Raw genomic sequence first — 17129 nt, forward strand, 5'->3', positions numbered from 1 at the left:
ATATAAAACTAGCGTGGGAGAATTATCGTTGCAAAAAAAATTCAGGATTAGCTATTAAAAGATAATTAATTTCATTTACCATGGGCATGAGTATAGCACACAGTGCGCAACGTGATGTTTTAGCTTCTATTATCCTCCCTCTCCTTTCATTAATGTATAGCGATTAAGAAACAGCAAGGGGTGCAAAAATTTCTTTCGCCCTCCTTTCTCGTGTGCCAAACTTACGGAAGTTTATCATCGAGCCTCGTTCATATTTTTGATTAAAATTGATAAAGATAGAAAATTCTTTGATCGCTCCCCTTTCTTTTATCGGACTTTTATTTCCAATAAAGTATGAAGAAGGGCATCTATGGAAACCCTGAGATGCAATTCTCGATCGTCGTATTTAAATGCTTCTCCTACTTCATGAATTAGATAATTACTCGACTATTATTTCAATTTCAATTTCTTTTGTTTCCTTTTTACATCGACACGTTTTACGCGTATATATCTTAGAAATTCTCGTGTTAAACTACGATACGTTGATACGAGTAATTAGAAGCTGACAAGAGAGCTATTCGATCGATCACGTTTTGTACTTTGTGCTTGAAACGAGCCATCCGTTTGTAGTGAGTACGTAATTGATTGGTTGAATAATTAATTAATAATTGTAAGTAACGCAAGCGAGTAAGATAAGAAGATGAATAATAATAATAATAATAATAATAATAATAATAATAATAATAATAATAATAAAAATAATAATAATAATAATAAAAATAATAATAATAATAATAATAAAAATAATAATAATAATAATAATTAATAATAATACTAAAAAAAAATAAAAAAAAAAAATAATAATAATAATAAAACGCAAAACGATGGATAAGTTATGTTTCGTCGGCGTCGTTGCGTTTTGTAGAAAAAAAAGAGAAGAGAAGAGGGGAGAAGAAGAGAGGAGGAGAGGAAGAAACCAAAAGGAAAAGGAAAAAAAAAATAATAATGAGTCTTTCAATTCACTACCGTACTGCCAATTTTTCCGAAGCGACGTAATAACTTTAAATAAGAGGGTTTAATAGGCGAAATACACGATGCCCGTCTCTCGTCGTACATACATGCATTCATACATACATTCATACATACATACATAGATACATATATACATGCATACATACATACATACATACGTACATAAGCTTATTATTTTTTTCTTTGTTCGTTTTGAGCTTTTGCCAGTGGTGAGTCCTAGAAGAACTTTAAGATTCTCTTATGGTATCGTTTCATTCAAAAAAATGAGAGGGCAACGGAGGAAATTCCAATGTTTGCTTTTCTTTTCTTTTTCTTTTTCTTTTCCTCTTTTTTTCTTTTTTTTTTTTTTTTTTTTTTGCATAAGCGCTTTCGTCGACGAGATGAGATTTAAATGCAAAGTGAGATAAAATTATTGTTATTATTTTAATCAAGCGAAAGTAAATTATTTATTATGTTTATCATCGATTATATATAAATATCGCACATATGCACAACATCAGAATGAGTAAGATAGGGAAAGAGATTAAATGATTTGTCTTGCTCGAGCTGAGTATATTCCCCTTCTTAAGAAAGATACACAGACACACAGATACATACACACGTATACGCATATACACGCACATATCACATGCACACGCAATCGTGCATACTGCTGTATAGCGTATAACACGTACATGTATATTTCAAATAGAATCAGAGATTTTAGTTATAAGAATCACAAAGTTTTCTTTATTCGAATATCGTTTGATCTCAAAACTCAAGATGAATTTTAAATTCGTCCCTCTCGTGAGTGTAACTGTTCGCCGTTTAAAAAGGAAAGAAAGAAAGAAATAATAATAAAAAAAAAAAAAGAAAAAAAAATACGATTCTTTTGTAAGCAAGGCACTTGCCGTCCATGTATTTCTACGCGAGTCATAATCTGAATGCAAAAGAGATTTTTGTCGAGCACCGTATGTTCCTTACACACCGAGAACTCCAATGTTACACATCTTATTATTAATTTACAATCATTATTATTATTATTATTATTATTGCATAGGAATTAATTAATCGATTAATATTACGTTTCACATACGTGGAGACAAACGCACGTGCACACACGTTGACAACAGACGATTCCATGATTCCATGAGATTTACGATTCGTTCGCTAAGAAATACGATGGGCGTCGAAATTCATTCATTGTCTTTATATTTTTTCTTAAAACAATTCGAAATGATATTTTCAATTTTTTTTTTTTTTTTTTTTTTTTTTTTTTCTATACAACTCTATACAGTTCGTCGCTTTTCGATGCTAACTAACTAATTCATTGAATAAAATAGTTCTTCGTTCTTAAAACGGACTTATATTCTCTCTTTCACAGATCATATTATGATCTGTTTTCATAATTCTCGATCATTTCAATTTTTAACACTTTGACAACTTTCTAATGACTTATTATTCCAATGTTTTTAACATATGGTCAAAAATGAATATCATTTTTTGAACGTTGTTATATCTTATAAAACATTTGGAACGTTTTAATCAGAATCCTAGAATATGGGTTTTGTAATAGGCAATCTCAATTTTCTTAAAATATGAATTTCATACGTTTTGGAAAAGACTCGTGTCTCGTAAAACATTTATTACATGAGATTTTGTATTTTTATTATCCCTTTTGAATTAAGGAAATGTTAAGATGATACAATTAACTGTATTATCTCAGTTTTTCTCGGCATACCACGGCTGAATTCGGCTGAATTTGCTTCGAGAGACATGCCAAATACGCTTAAAATGGTGAAACGGAACAATTCGTTCGTAGGAAAGCGCAGAATCGTCGTGGGAACGGTCGATTATTCGATATCTAGAAAATAAGTTGTACTTATTTCGGGAATTGTTGAATCCATCGTGTGGTTTTCTTCGTTCAAAGGAAGCTTTCGTTGAGAGCGGACGAACTTTACAATTTTCTCTTTGCAAAAGAAGTTCCACTCTTTCTTGAGTGTATGTGTGTGTGTGTGTGTGTGTGTGTATGTATGCGCGCGCGCGTGTGCGTGTGCGCGTGTGTATGTGTGTGTGAAACGCATTAACAAAATATTATTAGTATTATATATTCCGACATCTGTCATAGACTTATATATAAAAATAAATCGATTGTGATTTTGATGATTATCTCTTCTATTGAATTTCGAGAATTGTATTTCGTATATCGATGTTTGGCAATAATAATAATAATCCTATTCTTAATCGTATTAAATTGATGATCGAGAAAAAAAAATAATAGAAGAAAAGAATGAGTGAAAGAAAAAGAGAAGAGATCAAGCGTAATTACGCCGAGAAGGTGAAAGAAAAAGAAAAGGAAAGAAAAGAGAGCAAAAAAAAAGAAAAAGAAAAAGAAAAGGAAAAGGAAATAAAAAGGAAAAAGAAAACAGAAACTATTCCAATTAGATATAAAGAAAAAGGGACAAACGTTTTAATCGACGGCGTTATTCAACTTCGATAATTTCCGCGCCTTACTCAAAAAAAAAAAAAAGAAAAAAAAAAAGAAAAAAAGAAAAAGAAAAAAGGAAAGATAAATAAATTGATCTTCGTATTATCTATCATCATACTCTCTTTACCCTCTGACAGTCCTTCACTTAGCTTCCCTTGAGACGATAAGGGAGATGTGAGACCGATTAAATCGATTTCTCGTTGATAGTCTTACTAAAAGATTCGATGAACCTATATAATAGTGACTCCGTTCTATCGTCATCGTTCCTCGCCTTTTGAAATCTCGATCGTCTATATTTAAATGTTCTATTTTTACAAATATCTTACTACACACACACACACACACACACACATATATATATATAACTTGACGATAATTTAATTTCAACGAAACGAGAGAGATTCATTTATGTAGATAAGAGTACTCTTTAGCATTTCTTTGTTCTTCGGGAATTGTAGAAAATCATCTCCCAAGAGTAATCAAAATTGGAAAAGATAAAGAGGAAAAAAGAAGATAAAGAGAGAGAGAGAGAGAGAGAGAGAGAGAGAGAGAGAAGTAGTAGAGACAAAAACGAGAGACATGAATGTTCTACTCGTATATAAAAAATTATCATTTATTGTACGTTCGAACTCTTCCACATTATTTTTTCTTCTTCTTTTTTTTTTTTCTTTTTTTTTTTTGTTTCTTATAATCGTCAGTCGTTCTAAGAATATTATTGAGTCGATAAATTTAAGATTACATTCTTTGATCGTATTCAAAAAAAACAAAAAAAAAAAAAAAGCAAAAAAGAAAACAAAAAAAAAGTCGATGCTCCGTTAAAAGCATATAGTCATTAGGATAGAAGGTATATTGTGACACTATAAAGGAAAACTTTATCGATAAAGTACTATGGAACGTTGTATAGTTATTGATTAAACGTTTTATCGATCGTTTCTATTCAATCAAAATCTTATGACTTACTTTTTTTTTTTTTTTTTTTTTTTTATATATATGTTACGTCACATATAATACTTAAAGATACGTTTTCCGGATCGAATTAATATCCCTGTCTTATTGATTTCTTAATAAAATAATGTTATTATCAAACGAGACGTATCAATAATAGATAATAATTCTAGTCAATTTTTTTCTTTGATTATAAGATATTTAAAACAAAAATAGAATATATCGTATATTACAGAATATTTCAAAGGGAAGATCTTGTTAACTATCGAGATAGAGTATACGTACTTGTTAAACCATCGTTAGAAAGTTTCTAGTTAATTACGAAAATGTGAATATCCTGTAAGGAAGATCAGGACGGCTCAAACAACTATGTTACGATCGTATCGCACGCACATCGGATAATTAAACGTAGCTACTTGTGATAACGTTAAAAGCGATCAATTCAAACTATTCTGCTCGACTAGACACAAGCTTTGTGTTTAATGATTCACCTTTACGATTCTACCCTTTGCACGATGATATCAAATCTTATAATTAAACGCAATGTTCGACGTGAGTTATATGAATAAACAATTGTAACATTGTGTTAAGAGAAACGAAAGAAGCAAAAAAAAAAAAAAAAGAAAAAGAAAACAGAAAAAAAAGAACTAGAAAAACAGTGAATTTTTATTAACAAAGTTTATTAAACAGATAAACGAGTAAATGAAAGGCAAAGGGATCGTATAGAATATTTAAATTAATAGCGGCTTTGCTCAACCGATTCGTTGCGAGGGTACTACAATTTCTTACCTGAAAAGAAATCGTCCTTTGAGAAGGTACAATCCATTAAATCGTTTCACTACAATTAATTGCCCCTTGACGTTGAGAGGATGATCCATCGAGTGTAGGACGTCTTTATTATAAAATTAAAGGCGACAGAAAATGGTTACCTTTTCTTCTTCTTTAAGCTTATAGTAAATCTATCATTAAATATCGATCGCATGATATTACGAATTTATTAATCAGGCTATTTATTTTAATAACCTGTGCAAGGATGATTTGTTACATTTTCATAAAGACGAAAATTAGACGATTAGATTGTTTTCCCATTTGCGCGAAAGATTCTTTCATAAATTTTATGAAAAATTAATTAATTCTAAAACGTTTTAATAGAAATTAAAGAAGCCTCGTATTTCGCTTTCTTGATTTCGAGTCCCGTCGGCTTGTGCGTTCGTCTACGTGCGCGTGTGCCTGTACGTATGCGTGTGTGCGTGTGTATATGTATGCCAAAAGAGCGTAGATGTATTTAACGATAAAGATAAAGAAAAGGAAAAAAGAAAAAAGGGAAAAGAAGAAAAGAAAAGAAGATAGAGAAGGTGTCAAAGTCGTTAGAGGATTTAATCACTTATCCTGATCGTTCCCAACTTTCTCCTCCTTCGTACAAGATTGCCTTTTCCTTACTTTACTTAAAGAAATAAAAAAAAAAAAAAAAAAAAAAACTTGCGAAAAGGTTTCGCGATAATATGGGATTGGTATACCATCTAGACGGCTTAGAAATATATGAAAAAGTGACGGTGCAAGCACGTGTGTTGGTATCTGCGTTTGAAAGAAAAAGAGAGGGAGGAAGAAAGAGAGAGAGAGAGAGAGAGAGAGAGAGAGAGAGAGGGTGAGAGAGAGAGGAATAATGAAAAAGCGCGAAAAAAACTGAGTGCAAATTGAATGGGAATTATTGATAAAATATAGGATGGGAATTTAAAATAGTTTCGGAAAATTTCTATACGTATTTTCTATCCTAAATAGTAATTATTTAAAATATCAATAATTCTTTAATTCGCTCGAATATTATCGATTATTGCCTATATAACGTTATATGATTTCGTCTATGCTATGTTTCTATTAGACTATAATTATTTTCATTTATATAGATTGTAAAAATAATAATGATCATATAAACTGATTTTTATATCTATTTAAATTGATGAAATAGATAAAATTAAATAAGTTCATATATCATTATAATTTTGAATTTTTTTTTTCTGTTTTTTTTTTCTTTCTTTTTCTTTTTTTTTTTTTTGTATTTCTTTAAATATTCATCCATCTCGTTTCAGTTTTAACAAAAACACATTTGAAATAGTCTAGTATGTAAATGTTAAAAATGTAAACTAAACGTGTTCGTTAGTATTCCATATTTTTTTTTTTTTTTTTTTTTTCTTTCTTTCTTTCTTTCTTTTGTTCTATTGAAACAGAGTACATGGTTATAAATTTGTCGAGACTATTTTAGAAATCATCGTGTGTAAAGAACAGCTGAGAGTAAAGAGGATTATCAAACGAAGATCGATGAATCGAAACGAACTTTTCCTAAACGAAGGGATTAACCTTCTCGTAAAAATCGCGAGTCGATATCGTTTATTTAGGAATGTATTACGAGCGACGGAATCTGGGCGCGATTTTTCGTGAGTTGCTAGAAAATAAAAAAAAAGGAAAAAAAAAAAAAAGAAAAAAGCAAAAAGAAAAGAAAAAAAGGAAAAAACGAAAAAAAGAAGAGAAAAAATAAAAGCGTACAACCGATCGTGGATCGATTGGTTGCCGCCGGAGTTTTAAAAACAGGTTGCACGTGGATCTGCACACCAGTGGAACCCACTTCGATGCCTCAAGAATATATTTATTATCGAACATTTCATGAAATAATGAACTGTCTGAAGAGATATATAAAAATAAAGTACTGTCTTTATTCACGTTGTTTCGAACTATCCCTTTCTGCTTTTTTTCTCCTTCAAAATTCAATCCTCTTGTTGATGACTCTTTATTTTTTATTTAATTCTAACGACGTAGCATGAGAGAACGTAGAAGTGTTCTTCTCATAAACATCGTTATATGGGTTATTATATCTCTGATGATAATTTATTAATAAAGTATTTCTATTTTATTTACTCTTACATATATTACTTATATTTAATGAATACTCTTTAATTTCTTTGAATCATTGTTTTTCATATAACGAGTTAACATTAACACTGTACCGATAATTTAACGCTTAATTTCTTTATGTATGTGTATATATTTTCTTTTAATTTGCGTTGATATAAAAAACGCGTAAGTATCAATGTAAGTATCAATATATATACATATATATATATATTATATATATATGTATATATATATATAATTAATAAAGCAATTAATTATCTTCTCTTCACTGACGCGAAGCTTGTATAATTTTAAGATGCTCTTATGATTAAACTAGACGGTGTAATGGCAATGCGGCTTACCACGTAAGGGATACCACATTATTGTCTAGTAGTAAAACCCACAAGTGGTCGTACATTCCTACGATAAGATTCTCTATCATATTTGCGGCTTGCCACAATATTAAATCTTCGATCAAGTAAGTAAGTGTGCCATTTTTTTTATCCATAAAAAAGCATTTCTACATTTTTGTTTTTTTTTTTTTTTTAATTAAATACTCATTTTTAACCCTTTGCACTTTCTACATTTTCTTTGTTTGGTCATCGAAAGTAATTTTCACATACAAAATCTGTATTTGTATAGCAATATACACATAAGTAGGTATATAAATATTAATAAATACAATAGCAATTATTTGATATAAATATATTTTGTTTAATATCACTAACATAGTGTAATAATGATAATGATAATAATAATAATAATAATAATAATAATAATAATAATAATAATAATAATAATAATAATAATAATAATAATAATAGTAATAATAATCATCATTATTATTATATTGCATATTTAATAACAAGATTTAGAATGTCGTTGAGTGCGAAGGATTAAAAAGCTCAACGAATTAAATTTGTTATTATTTGCATAAGTAGAAGAATTGATCTTTTAAATTATTAACATAAGTTAATATTGATTTGTTGTTACGACTTGTAAGTATAGATTTTATACAGGATAATAATAAAGTTGTTTAGGCTAAAATAATGAAGAGTTTCTATAAATATATGTTATATATGATTTCTGATGCTGTAGCAAATTCGATAAATTCGTTCGTATTTTTTCTTTTTTTTTTTTTTTTTTGTTTTTTTTTTCTTTTCATGGGATATCAAACATTTCTTTTAAAATGATTATTATATAATTATAGATAAGGTAATTAATATTAATGTGATAAATGATGTATCATAAAACACACACATTCATATAAACTTTGTTTCATTATTTCAAACTAAACTATAAGTTTTGATAATATCAGCCAATTCTTTATCAATACTCTGTATAAAAGGCACTTCTATATCATATTTTCTTTGATTTCGAATGTCTCTGTTTGTTAATTGATCGATCGATTGACAATGTGGCGAAGATTCTTCTTATTTTATAGAAAGGTGCTCCAATAAACGACGTTCAAGATGAAAAATGAAAAGGGAAAGAAGAATCTGGAGATTTTGTCGATGTAAATTGCTGTTGCCCTTCCCTGACAGCAAGTGTCATACTGAACGGTAGGTGGTCTTACTGGACTTCTGCTTCTTTCGGAATCGGGCCTCATTGGAGTCTATAAAATATTACATGATATTATAGATTTTAGGACAAAAATAAATGTTAAAAACATAAACGCTAATGAATATGTCAAGATTTTAATTATTAATGAATATATCCTAATTTCATTTATAAATGATTTATAATACATATTATTAACGAGCGTTCAATGTTTCTCTGTCATTTCTTTATATATATATATATATATATATATATATATATATATATATTAGGGGGACCGGAAAGTAATGTCGTTTCTGCGCATGTCGATATTTGATTGTGATTAAAAATAAAAACTTGTTAAAAATTTATTCGTTTGAATTTAATTTAAGAAAGCGACATTACTTTCCGGTCCCCCTAATATATGTATAAGAAAAATTTCGAGGAAAATATTTCAACAATGGATTAGATGGAGAATAACTTACGATTCTCTTCATGTAAAAGATTTTAATGTCTTTTATTCATAAAACAGACGAAACGAGACGGAAACAAACGATTCCTCGATTACTAGACAAAGTTTTAGCCGAGTAACATTTTGACTTGAAAATTTTCCGAGTAAGAAGTTTCTCGAGAAGTTAGCTCGTAAAGTCTGTCACGTTGATTCGTAGTCTTAACATTTTATATCATTGATTGATGGAACGTTTTGTACTTTATAAAAGTGGTACAAACCAATAAAGTTGACTTGTAATTATCATAAGCTATTAATTTTTTTTTCTTTTATTTTTCTTTTACTTTCTTTCTCTCTCTCTTTTTTTTTTTTTTTCTCTTCATTCGAATACATACGAAGATAGATTAATTACGAAAACAAGAACTATCCTTCGAGTTTCTCGAATGGCAAAAGGCACAGAGATATTTAAAGTGAATCAACCAGTTTCGTTAACGAGAGCTTTTACACACGAAACACGAATGATTTATTTGCACGAGGGAGACGTAAATAATTGTGTTTTTCCGAAGGGAATCGCCAGAGTTTACACACGTGTTCGTGAACGTGTAAATGTAACGCAGAGATATCTATGCTTTACCTATTTAATGATACGTATTGCGAATACACGAACGAATATGCTACATGACATTTTGGAAAAATGTAATAAACGTTCACAGTTGTTCGTTCACTAGATATCCAGAATACTTAATTATATCGAGTTGTACGATCTTTTAAATTCTCTCTCTCTCTCTCTCTCTCTCTCTCTCTCTCTATATATATATATATATATATATATATATATATATATATCTATCTCTATCTACATATCTTTGGCAATATAAAGTCCCCCGTAACAATGGAACGGGATAAGAGTTTCGACAGAGCTGACAACAACCTTAAAACTTTCCACTCGACTCTCCTTTTTTCTTTTTCGCAAAGTGCTCTCTATTATTCTGCGGATAATTTTCAAGAATCCATTGAAAAATACTCCTCGTAACTCGAGTAAAAAATGACTTGCGGAAATGTGCAGTTTTATCGAGAATGCACTTTAATTTCCTGAATACATTGTATAGTTTTTTAAATCGTGACTAGGTTAAGCATTATCGAATGGATATTTTTTTAATGCGTTTAAAAACGATTGCAGATTATATCGATCGTTTAAAGAATTGTTTTTCATAAGTTAACAATTAATGAAACTATTATTAAAATAAGAAGAAATGATAGAAAAAAAATGAGTGAAAAGTAAAATCAATATTAGTGTTAATATTAAAATTTTCTGCAAATTTGTAAAGAGATACACATAATATTATAATTAATGAAATATGGAAATAAAATGAAACCTTAAATTCATCGATAGCTTCCCTAAGATCCTCATCGGAGTAACCCTTCATAGCTTTCGTTGCAACAGGACCCATGTAGTTATTAACCACAGCGAATTCCATGAGAGACAGGAAGACAAAGACACTGCACGATGACATCCACACATCAATGGCTTTCACATAAGAGACAGGTGGTAGCGATTGTTGGGATTGTGTATTCTGAGTTGCTGTGAATATAAATACATTTTGTTTTATTCTCGACTATTCAAGAAGAAAGATTGTATTTTAATCTTAAGAAAAAAGATATTATCTAATACGAAATTATTTTTAAATTGTTCATTCAATAATTAATCTTTCATAGAAGATCCTTATGTAAATGTTTTTCATATAATTAAAAATTTTTTTAACGTCTTGCATGCATTTAGCACATTATTCAAATAAGAAATATGTTTCATATGAATTAAAAATTGAAATATGTTTTATACATTATCTTTATGTCGTGTGTGTGTGTGTGTGTATGTGTGTGTATGTGTATAATATATCTTGTAGAGATTAATATTGAAAGATCATCGTCGTAGGAACATTTCCGATATTAATGAGAACGATTCATAATGTATTTAACTTAATCGTAGTCTCACCTAGTGTGAGGAGTGACGTCACACCGAGCGTAACGCGAGCTGGAATTGCTTCGGGTTTAATCCAGAAGGCAATCCAGGACATGACGACGATAAGAGCCGAAGGTATGTACGTATGAAACAGGTGGTACCCTAATCTTCTTCTTAAATTAAAGACGATTTGAATACACGTAAAGTTTCCGGTCGAATACTCGATCGTACAATCGGTCGTATAGTTGTTCGATATATCAAGCTGTGGCAGTTCAATTTCGGGATTTACTACTAACGGATCAGTCATGTTCCATATGAAGACCAAATCTTGGGTCGTATGTGATACTGCAAATTAGCAAAAAAATGTATATTTTAATAGATAAATAAATATCACAATTTAATTCTATGGATTAAAATTAATGATAAAAAATGATCATACGAACAGCTTTCTATCATCATCGAACAGATTTGAGTATCATGAGGATACGATTCGAATTTCATCGCACAAGATAATACCAGAGTCAATCTGTAAATTATTATAAAATGAAGATAAGTATTCATCGTGGTAAGTAATATTTTTAAATAGTATACTTACTTGGACATATAAAGTAACGTTTTATCGTGATAAAGCCAGAGATAGTGATTTGGTATGGACATTTCATGAAAAGTGACCTTTTTCGCATTTTTGAAAAAACAATCCGGTCGCCAAATGTTGTTCAACCAATCAACGTCCAATATTCTATATTCTTCCGACATATTCTCTGGTAATCTTAATCTAGAATCGCGCCAACTTTGAGCCAAGAAAATGTCAGCGACGTAGGTCTGTGAAAAAAAGCAAAACAAAAAAAAAAAAAACAAAAATTACGTGTTGCACGATATTCAATTAAAATAAATGAGAAAATTCGTAATAATATTTGAACGGACGACAGAGCAGATATTTATTTTTAGATATCGTACATCCTGGACGTAGGATTATATTAACGTAAGAGCATTTTTCCTGAGAGGGAAAAAATTAATTATTTAGTAAATGGATTTTTATCAGATGATACTTTCGTTGAAAAAATGAAATAGAGTAATAATATAGAATGAATTGAATTGTAGTTGATACTATAGTTAAAATATATGAATAATTTATTGACCATATACTTGTTTATAGTCAAACAACGTTATAAAATTCGACATTTTTATACGAACGATAGAAATTTTTTTCGGTAAGTTATAAGATCATTTATGAAGATGTTCATTGATAATCAATATTGAATATGATGCTTGCCGACAATTATTCATGTGACATCTCTTGTTCCTTACAATTAAATTTAGTCATTTTATATCTATTGTATCTACTCACCATAGATTCTTCGTTAATAGAATCGAGACTGAGAACCGTGACGTGAAAATAAACGATGGTAGGCTGTCCCAAGAATTTTGGTGCTCTGTGCTTGTCATATTGCTTTGGATTTATCGGTAGGATATCTCTTAACGACAGAGATACCTCTTTTCTACCATAATCCTCTTGGTCGGCTTCTCTGGAAATTCAAAAAAAAAAAAAAAAGGAAAAGAGAAGGGAGAAAAAATGCACTCGAACTTTTTTCTCTTCTCATACTTTTTCATTACGTAGATATAAATTGTAACCAGTGAAATGAATTTTCGTGTGAAAGTGTATTAACGGAAGACACCTAAACGACGGACATTCACGAGAGAATCTCGGAAAGGGAAAGAATTTTTTGTTTTTTCGAAATTGGTTTTTGAAAAGAAGTATAAAAAAAGATATAAGCGAGCGTAAAATATTGCCGCGATTCCTGATGAAACAGCAATATTACAGAAGCCATAATAGGTCTTCGTGCTTGGCACACCTTTAAGTTCACCCGAGATAGATAGACGTGTGTTCCTTATATGCAGACATTTTAATATGTCTAACCTACGACCTCTGTCTTATATGTATGTCTTATATATGTGTATATATATATATATATATATATATTTATATATATGTATATATATATGTATATATATATATATTTATATATATGTATATATATATGTATATATATATCGCGATATCTATACCAATCGCATTACCATAATCGTGCTCACACGTCGATACAGTTGGTCGTCTGGATAAGTTATCTTTAAGAAGATACTTATTTTTTAAATAGGTCTTTCTTTTTTCGTTGATTAGGTAAAATTATGATCGAAAGAATCTGATTATTTTATCGTTCTTAACACTTCCGTTTCTCATCAGATGAAAGTAAAAGATAGACGTTTGCATCGTGCTTTATATTAGTGCAATTTTGTTAACGTACATCCTAAATTCAATCGAATCATATAATATGATTAAGTAGATTCGTTTATCCGTGTCTATTAAAACGGACTAATGTCAAACCCGATGTCTTATTCCTCCATGAAACTTAATCAAATCGATAATCCATAAAAAGATTTTTAAGAAGAATTTCTTGCCTTTTCTATCACCAGCTTCTTTATCCCTTCCATATAATCTTTTATTTTCCTTAATTACTTCTTAGTTGATTTCGTGTCAGGGATTCGTCGAAAAGAGACGTAAAAATTTTGAACAAGTTGTAAATGAAAAAAGAGATCGTACTTTGGATGATATCGATCATTTTGGGATGCGTTACCTTTCGATCTTCGGAAAAAACCGGTACCCGCGCTTTCTCGCCGAAAGTCGAATTGTACTAGACGATAGGCTATCGACTTTAATATGCCACCCTTCGACCTCCGTGGAAAGAACCGGTTCGCATACTTTCTCGCTGAAACTCGACACAGTGGCAGGTGATGGAGGGGTAAGGTTTATATTATCGTCATTCGTGCAAAAAGGGATGAACACCGAAGAATATATTTTTTCATAGTGAATAATTAATTATTATCAAATAATCCTTTTCACAAAATGTCAACGATATAACATAAGCGTCGTTTCAGGATAATCTCGAAAAAAGGAAGGAGAGATTTCCCATGATTATGTTGTTTTTTCTATTTCTTTTTTTTCTTTTCGTTTTTTTTTCTTTTTTTTTTTTGTTTTCGATCGTATCCCGAAAGAATAATCGCGTTTTGACACGTGTATTTAAGTACATTAGAGAAATTATTAATAATATTTTGAAATTGCATGGGTTCACGTGTATCAGGTGACGTTAATCGGGAAATCTCTTTTCTCTCATTATGCGAAAAAAAAAGAAAAAAAAAAGAAAAAAAAAAAAAAGAAAAAAAGAAATAATAGCCCTGCCGAGAGAGTTCTTCAATTAACTATTTCCTCAATTTACTCACGGAAAATGTAAAGCTGCCATGTCAAAGAGGGTATAAAGATAGCAGCATAGAATCATCAGAGAGTGTCTCGTCATTCCTAAAAACACGAAACGGGCTAATTTTCACGGGAGAACTTTTCGTGATAATATCGGAAATAAAAAAAAAAAAGAACAAATTATAATAAGTTTAAAAGAGAACGTAAAGAAATTCACGAAAATATCTACATTTTATATCTTTCGATAGGAAAAAAATTTACCGAACAGCTGCACATTCTATCGTGCCGATTTTTCTCGCCCTTATTCACTGCGTCCTTGTTGTCGTCGTCTATATTTAAATCGAGGCTCCCACAGCCAATCCAGATCGCAAACCTTTTTATCTTCGTTGACGAATTAACGAATCCTTCTGTATATTAGTTTGACGTTGTCACGACGATATGATCCTATTGCAATGTTGTTTTCTCACATATACGATCAAAGCTACGAGGAAGTAACCGATCGAGAGATCATCGATCCGAAATCGATCCAGCTTGTCGCGACGTATCATCGATCTTTAAATACAAGTTTGACGAACTTTAGACACAAATCACTGAATTATCTCTTCTCCTTTGGTAGTAACAATAATAATATTTTTTCGTCATCGCACGCGTCGGTGGCTAAGGACACTCAATTTTTCTCTATTCCTCGTCTCTCTCTCTCTCTCTCTCTATCTCTCTTTGTTAGCGAGTTTACATCGTTCACGAATCTATCCACTGTAGACCCTTTTTTTCTCTCTTTCTCTCTTTTCGAGCACGATTCCTCGAGGAAACCCCTGGAACGACGATGGAGGACGCGCAACTGTCGTTCTCTCGTCGTCGCCGTAAAAGCTGTCGATCGTTTTACGAAGAATCGAATAACAGAGGTAGAGAGAGAGAGAGTGAGAGAGAGAGAGAGAGAGGGAAGGAGGGAGAGAGAGAGAGAGAGGGAGGATGGGCGAGTAAGATAAAGAGAAATAGAAAGAAAGAAAAAGAAAGAGAAAGAGAGAGAGAGAGAAAGAGAGAAAGAGAGACGGTTGGTTCGCCACTCAACCACTGGCCACTGCACGGGGTTTGCTGCTTCTGTAAACCACCCGGTCGGTCGGTGTCTCTAAGCCAATTTGCCTATCGACTAACTGATTAAGCCCTACTCTTCTCTTTCATAGGTGCTAGAGAGAGATAGATAGATAGAGACGCGGCCGTTACCGTGTGTTACGTGTGTGTTCTAAAGGTTGCTTTTGTATCTGTGTGTATATTCAAGTGTACGGCCTTTTTGCGCGAAGCTTCTCTCGTTGTCCACGTTGTTGTGCCTTTCCGTGTGTCCTCGTCGCGAAAGAGGCTGCTACGGAGAACACGGGAAATGGCCGCGTGCCGATAGCCTGGTAATAGTATGTCGAACTTATACACCTTTCCCTTCTCTCGTCGATGAACGTTAACTACATATATATATATATATATATATATATATATATATATATATAGCGTGGACTTGTGTGCGAGCGTAGGTTCTTAGGTTATATTACGTGTATGTGTTTGTTTGACACAATCACACTTCCCTTTGAACTAATGAGATTCACTCTCCACGAGAAAACGAACGAGATCGTCTCTCTCTCTCTCCCTCTTTCTCTCTCTCTCTCTCTTTTTCTTTCTCTCTTTCTCTTTCTCTTTTTCTTATTCTTTCTAACTCCACTTTTTTTTTTTTTTTATTTTCTTTTATTGTCCTCATTTTTTATTTTAAATATCCGTCTTGTTCTCTTATATCGTTATGTTATACGCTATTTATGAATGAGAATTGATATAGTTATACGAATAATTTATATATTTATTTGTTATATACTGTCATTTACTTTGTTTAAATTTTATCTTACGATGAGATTTCTCTTAAACAATGCGAAATGAAATTTCTGAAATTATGATTTGAACAATGTGTTTTAATGTATCAGTCTTGTACATTCGTCCATGGATTTTTTTAAAGCATCCGTCCTTTTCTCTTTTTTTTGCTTTTTTTTTTTTTTTTTCTTCACGAGAAAAACCGTTCATCATCGATCAACATGATTGCTTCATTAGATAAAATGTATGTTATCGATGTTGTCCATTCCGGATTAAAGTGTTTCTGCTTTGTGAGATTGTCGATTTATCGGCCTTCTCGATTGTTAAGCTCAAAGTGAATTCTCTTTCTTTCTCATTCTCTTCTTCTGCGGTTTTCTATTCATTTTTGTTTTAAAACATAGGCTCACGGCCAACAGAGGAAAATATATACGGACTACGTGAAAAAATTTAGATTGGTTAGAGATATTAATCGAAGAAAGTAGAGAAAGGAAGAGAGAGTTTGTATTTATTTTTTTTTTCTTTTTTTTTTTTTCCTTTTAAAAATATACGAGCGAATAGAAGAATTCGATAAATATTTGTCATAAAATCGACGGAAGTCCCTTCGATAATAATATATTCGAAAAATATAATGTATGAAGTTAAAAATAATATAGAAGAACAAGTATTTGATCGATCCACCGTCGGATAAAGACGCAAGTTGAATGCTCGATGGAGTTGTGGATGGAAAATGAGGTTATTTGTCGAGAGCCATTGCACCAAGTATGCGACTTAATTGTGC

General features: G+C 31.1%; 2 protein-coding genes across 7 annotated transcripts in view; one reads left to right on the top strand and one right to left on the bottom strand.

The window, feature by feature from the left end:
* Positions 1 to 8893, top strand: part of Shal (potassium voltage-gated channel protein Shal) — a 105332-nt gene extending 96439 nt beyond the window's left edge. Inside the window, exons 7-8 of one of the 4 annotated variants that reach the window (XM_035869950.2) lie at positions 7647 to 7787; positions 8754 to 8893. The gene's annotated coding sequence lies outside the window, so the exon portion shown is untranslated. Of the gene's footprint in view, positions 1 to 7646; positions 7792 to 8735 lie in introns of all 4 variants that reach the window. The other 3 variants (XM_035869951.2, XM_085659493.1, XM_085659494.1) reach the window with 3 other exon arrangements.
* Positions 8500 to 15570, bottom strand: HisCl1 (Histamine-gated chloride channel subunit 1). 3 transcript variants are annotated; one of them, XM_085659500.1, is made up of 10 exons: positions 15240 to 15570; positions 14768 to 15163; positions 14533 to 14608; positions 13890 to 14027; positions 12605 to 12782; positions 11852 to 12078; positions 11700 to 11782; positions 11290 to 11601; positions 10673 to 10878; positions 8500 to 8924 (listed from the first exon to the last, which is right to left on the bottom strand). In XM_085659500.1, exons 3-10 carry the CDS (start codon positions 14604 to 14606, stop codon positions 8748 to 8750), a joined length of 1395 nt encoding a protein of 464 aa, XP_085515626.1. In that variant the 5' UTR covers positions 14607 to 14608; positions 14768 to 15163; positions 15240 to 15570; the 3' UTR covers positions 8500 to 8747. The 3 variants fall into 3 exon arrangements, with proteins under 3 accessions (XP_085515626.1, XP_035725862.2, XP_035725863.2); XM_035869969.2 differs by having other exon boundaries at positions 8501 to 8924; positions 13890 to 14021; positions 14768 to 15570; XM_035869970.2 differs by lacking the exon at positions 13890 to 14027 and having other exon boundaries at positions 8501 to 8924; positions 14768 to 15570.
* Between the last annotated feature and the right edge of the window lie 1559 nt (positions 15571 to 17129).

The sequence above is a fragment of the Vespa mandarinia genome, chromosome 9 (assembly GCF_050613455.1).
Source record: "Vespa mandarinia isolate Hongniang chromosome 9, ASM5061345v1, whole genome shotgun sequence".
Classification (NCBI taxonomy): domain Eukaryota; kingdom Metazoa; phylum Arthropoda; class Insecta; order Hymenoptera; family Vespidae; genus Vespa; species Vespa mandarinia.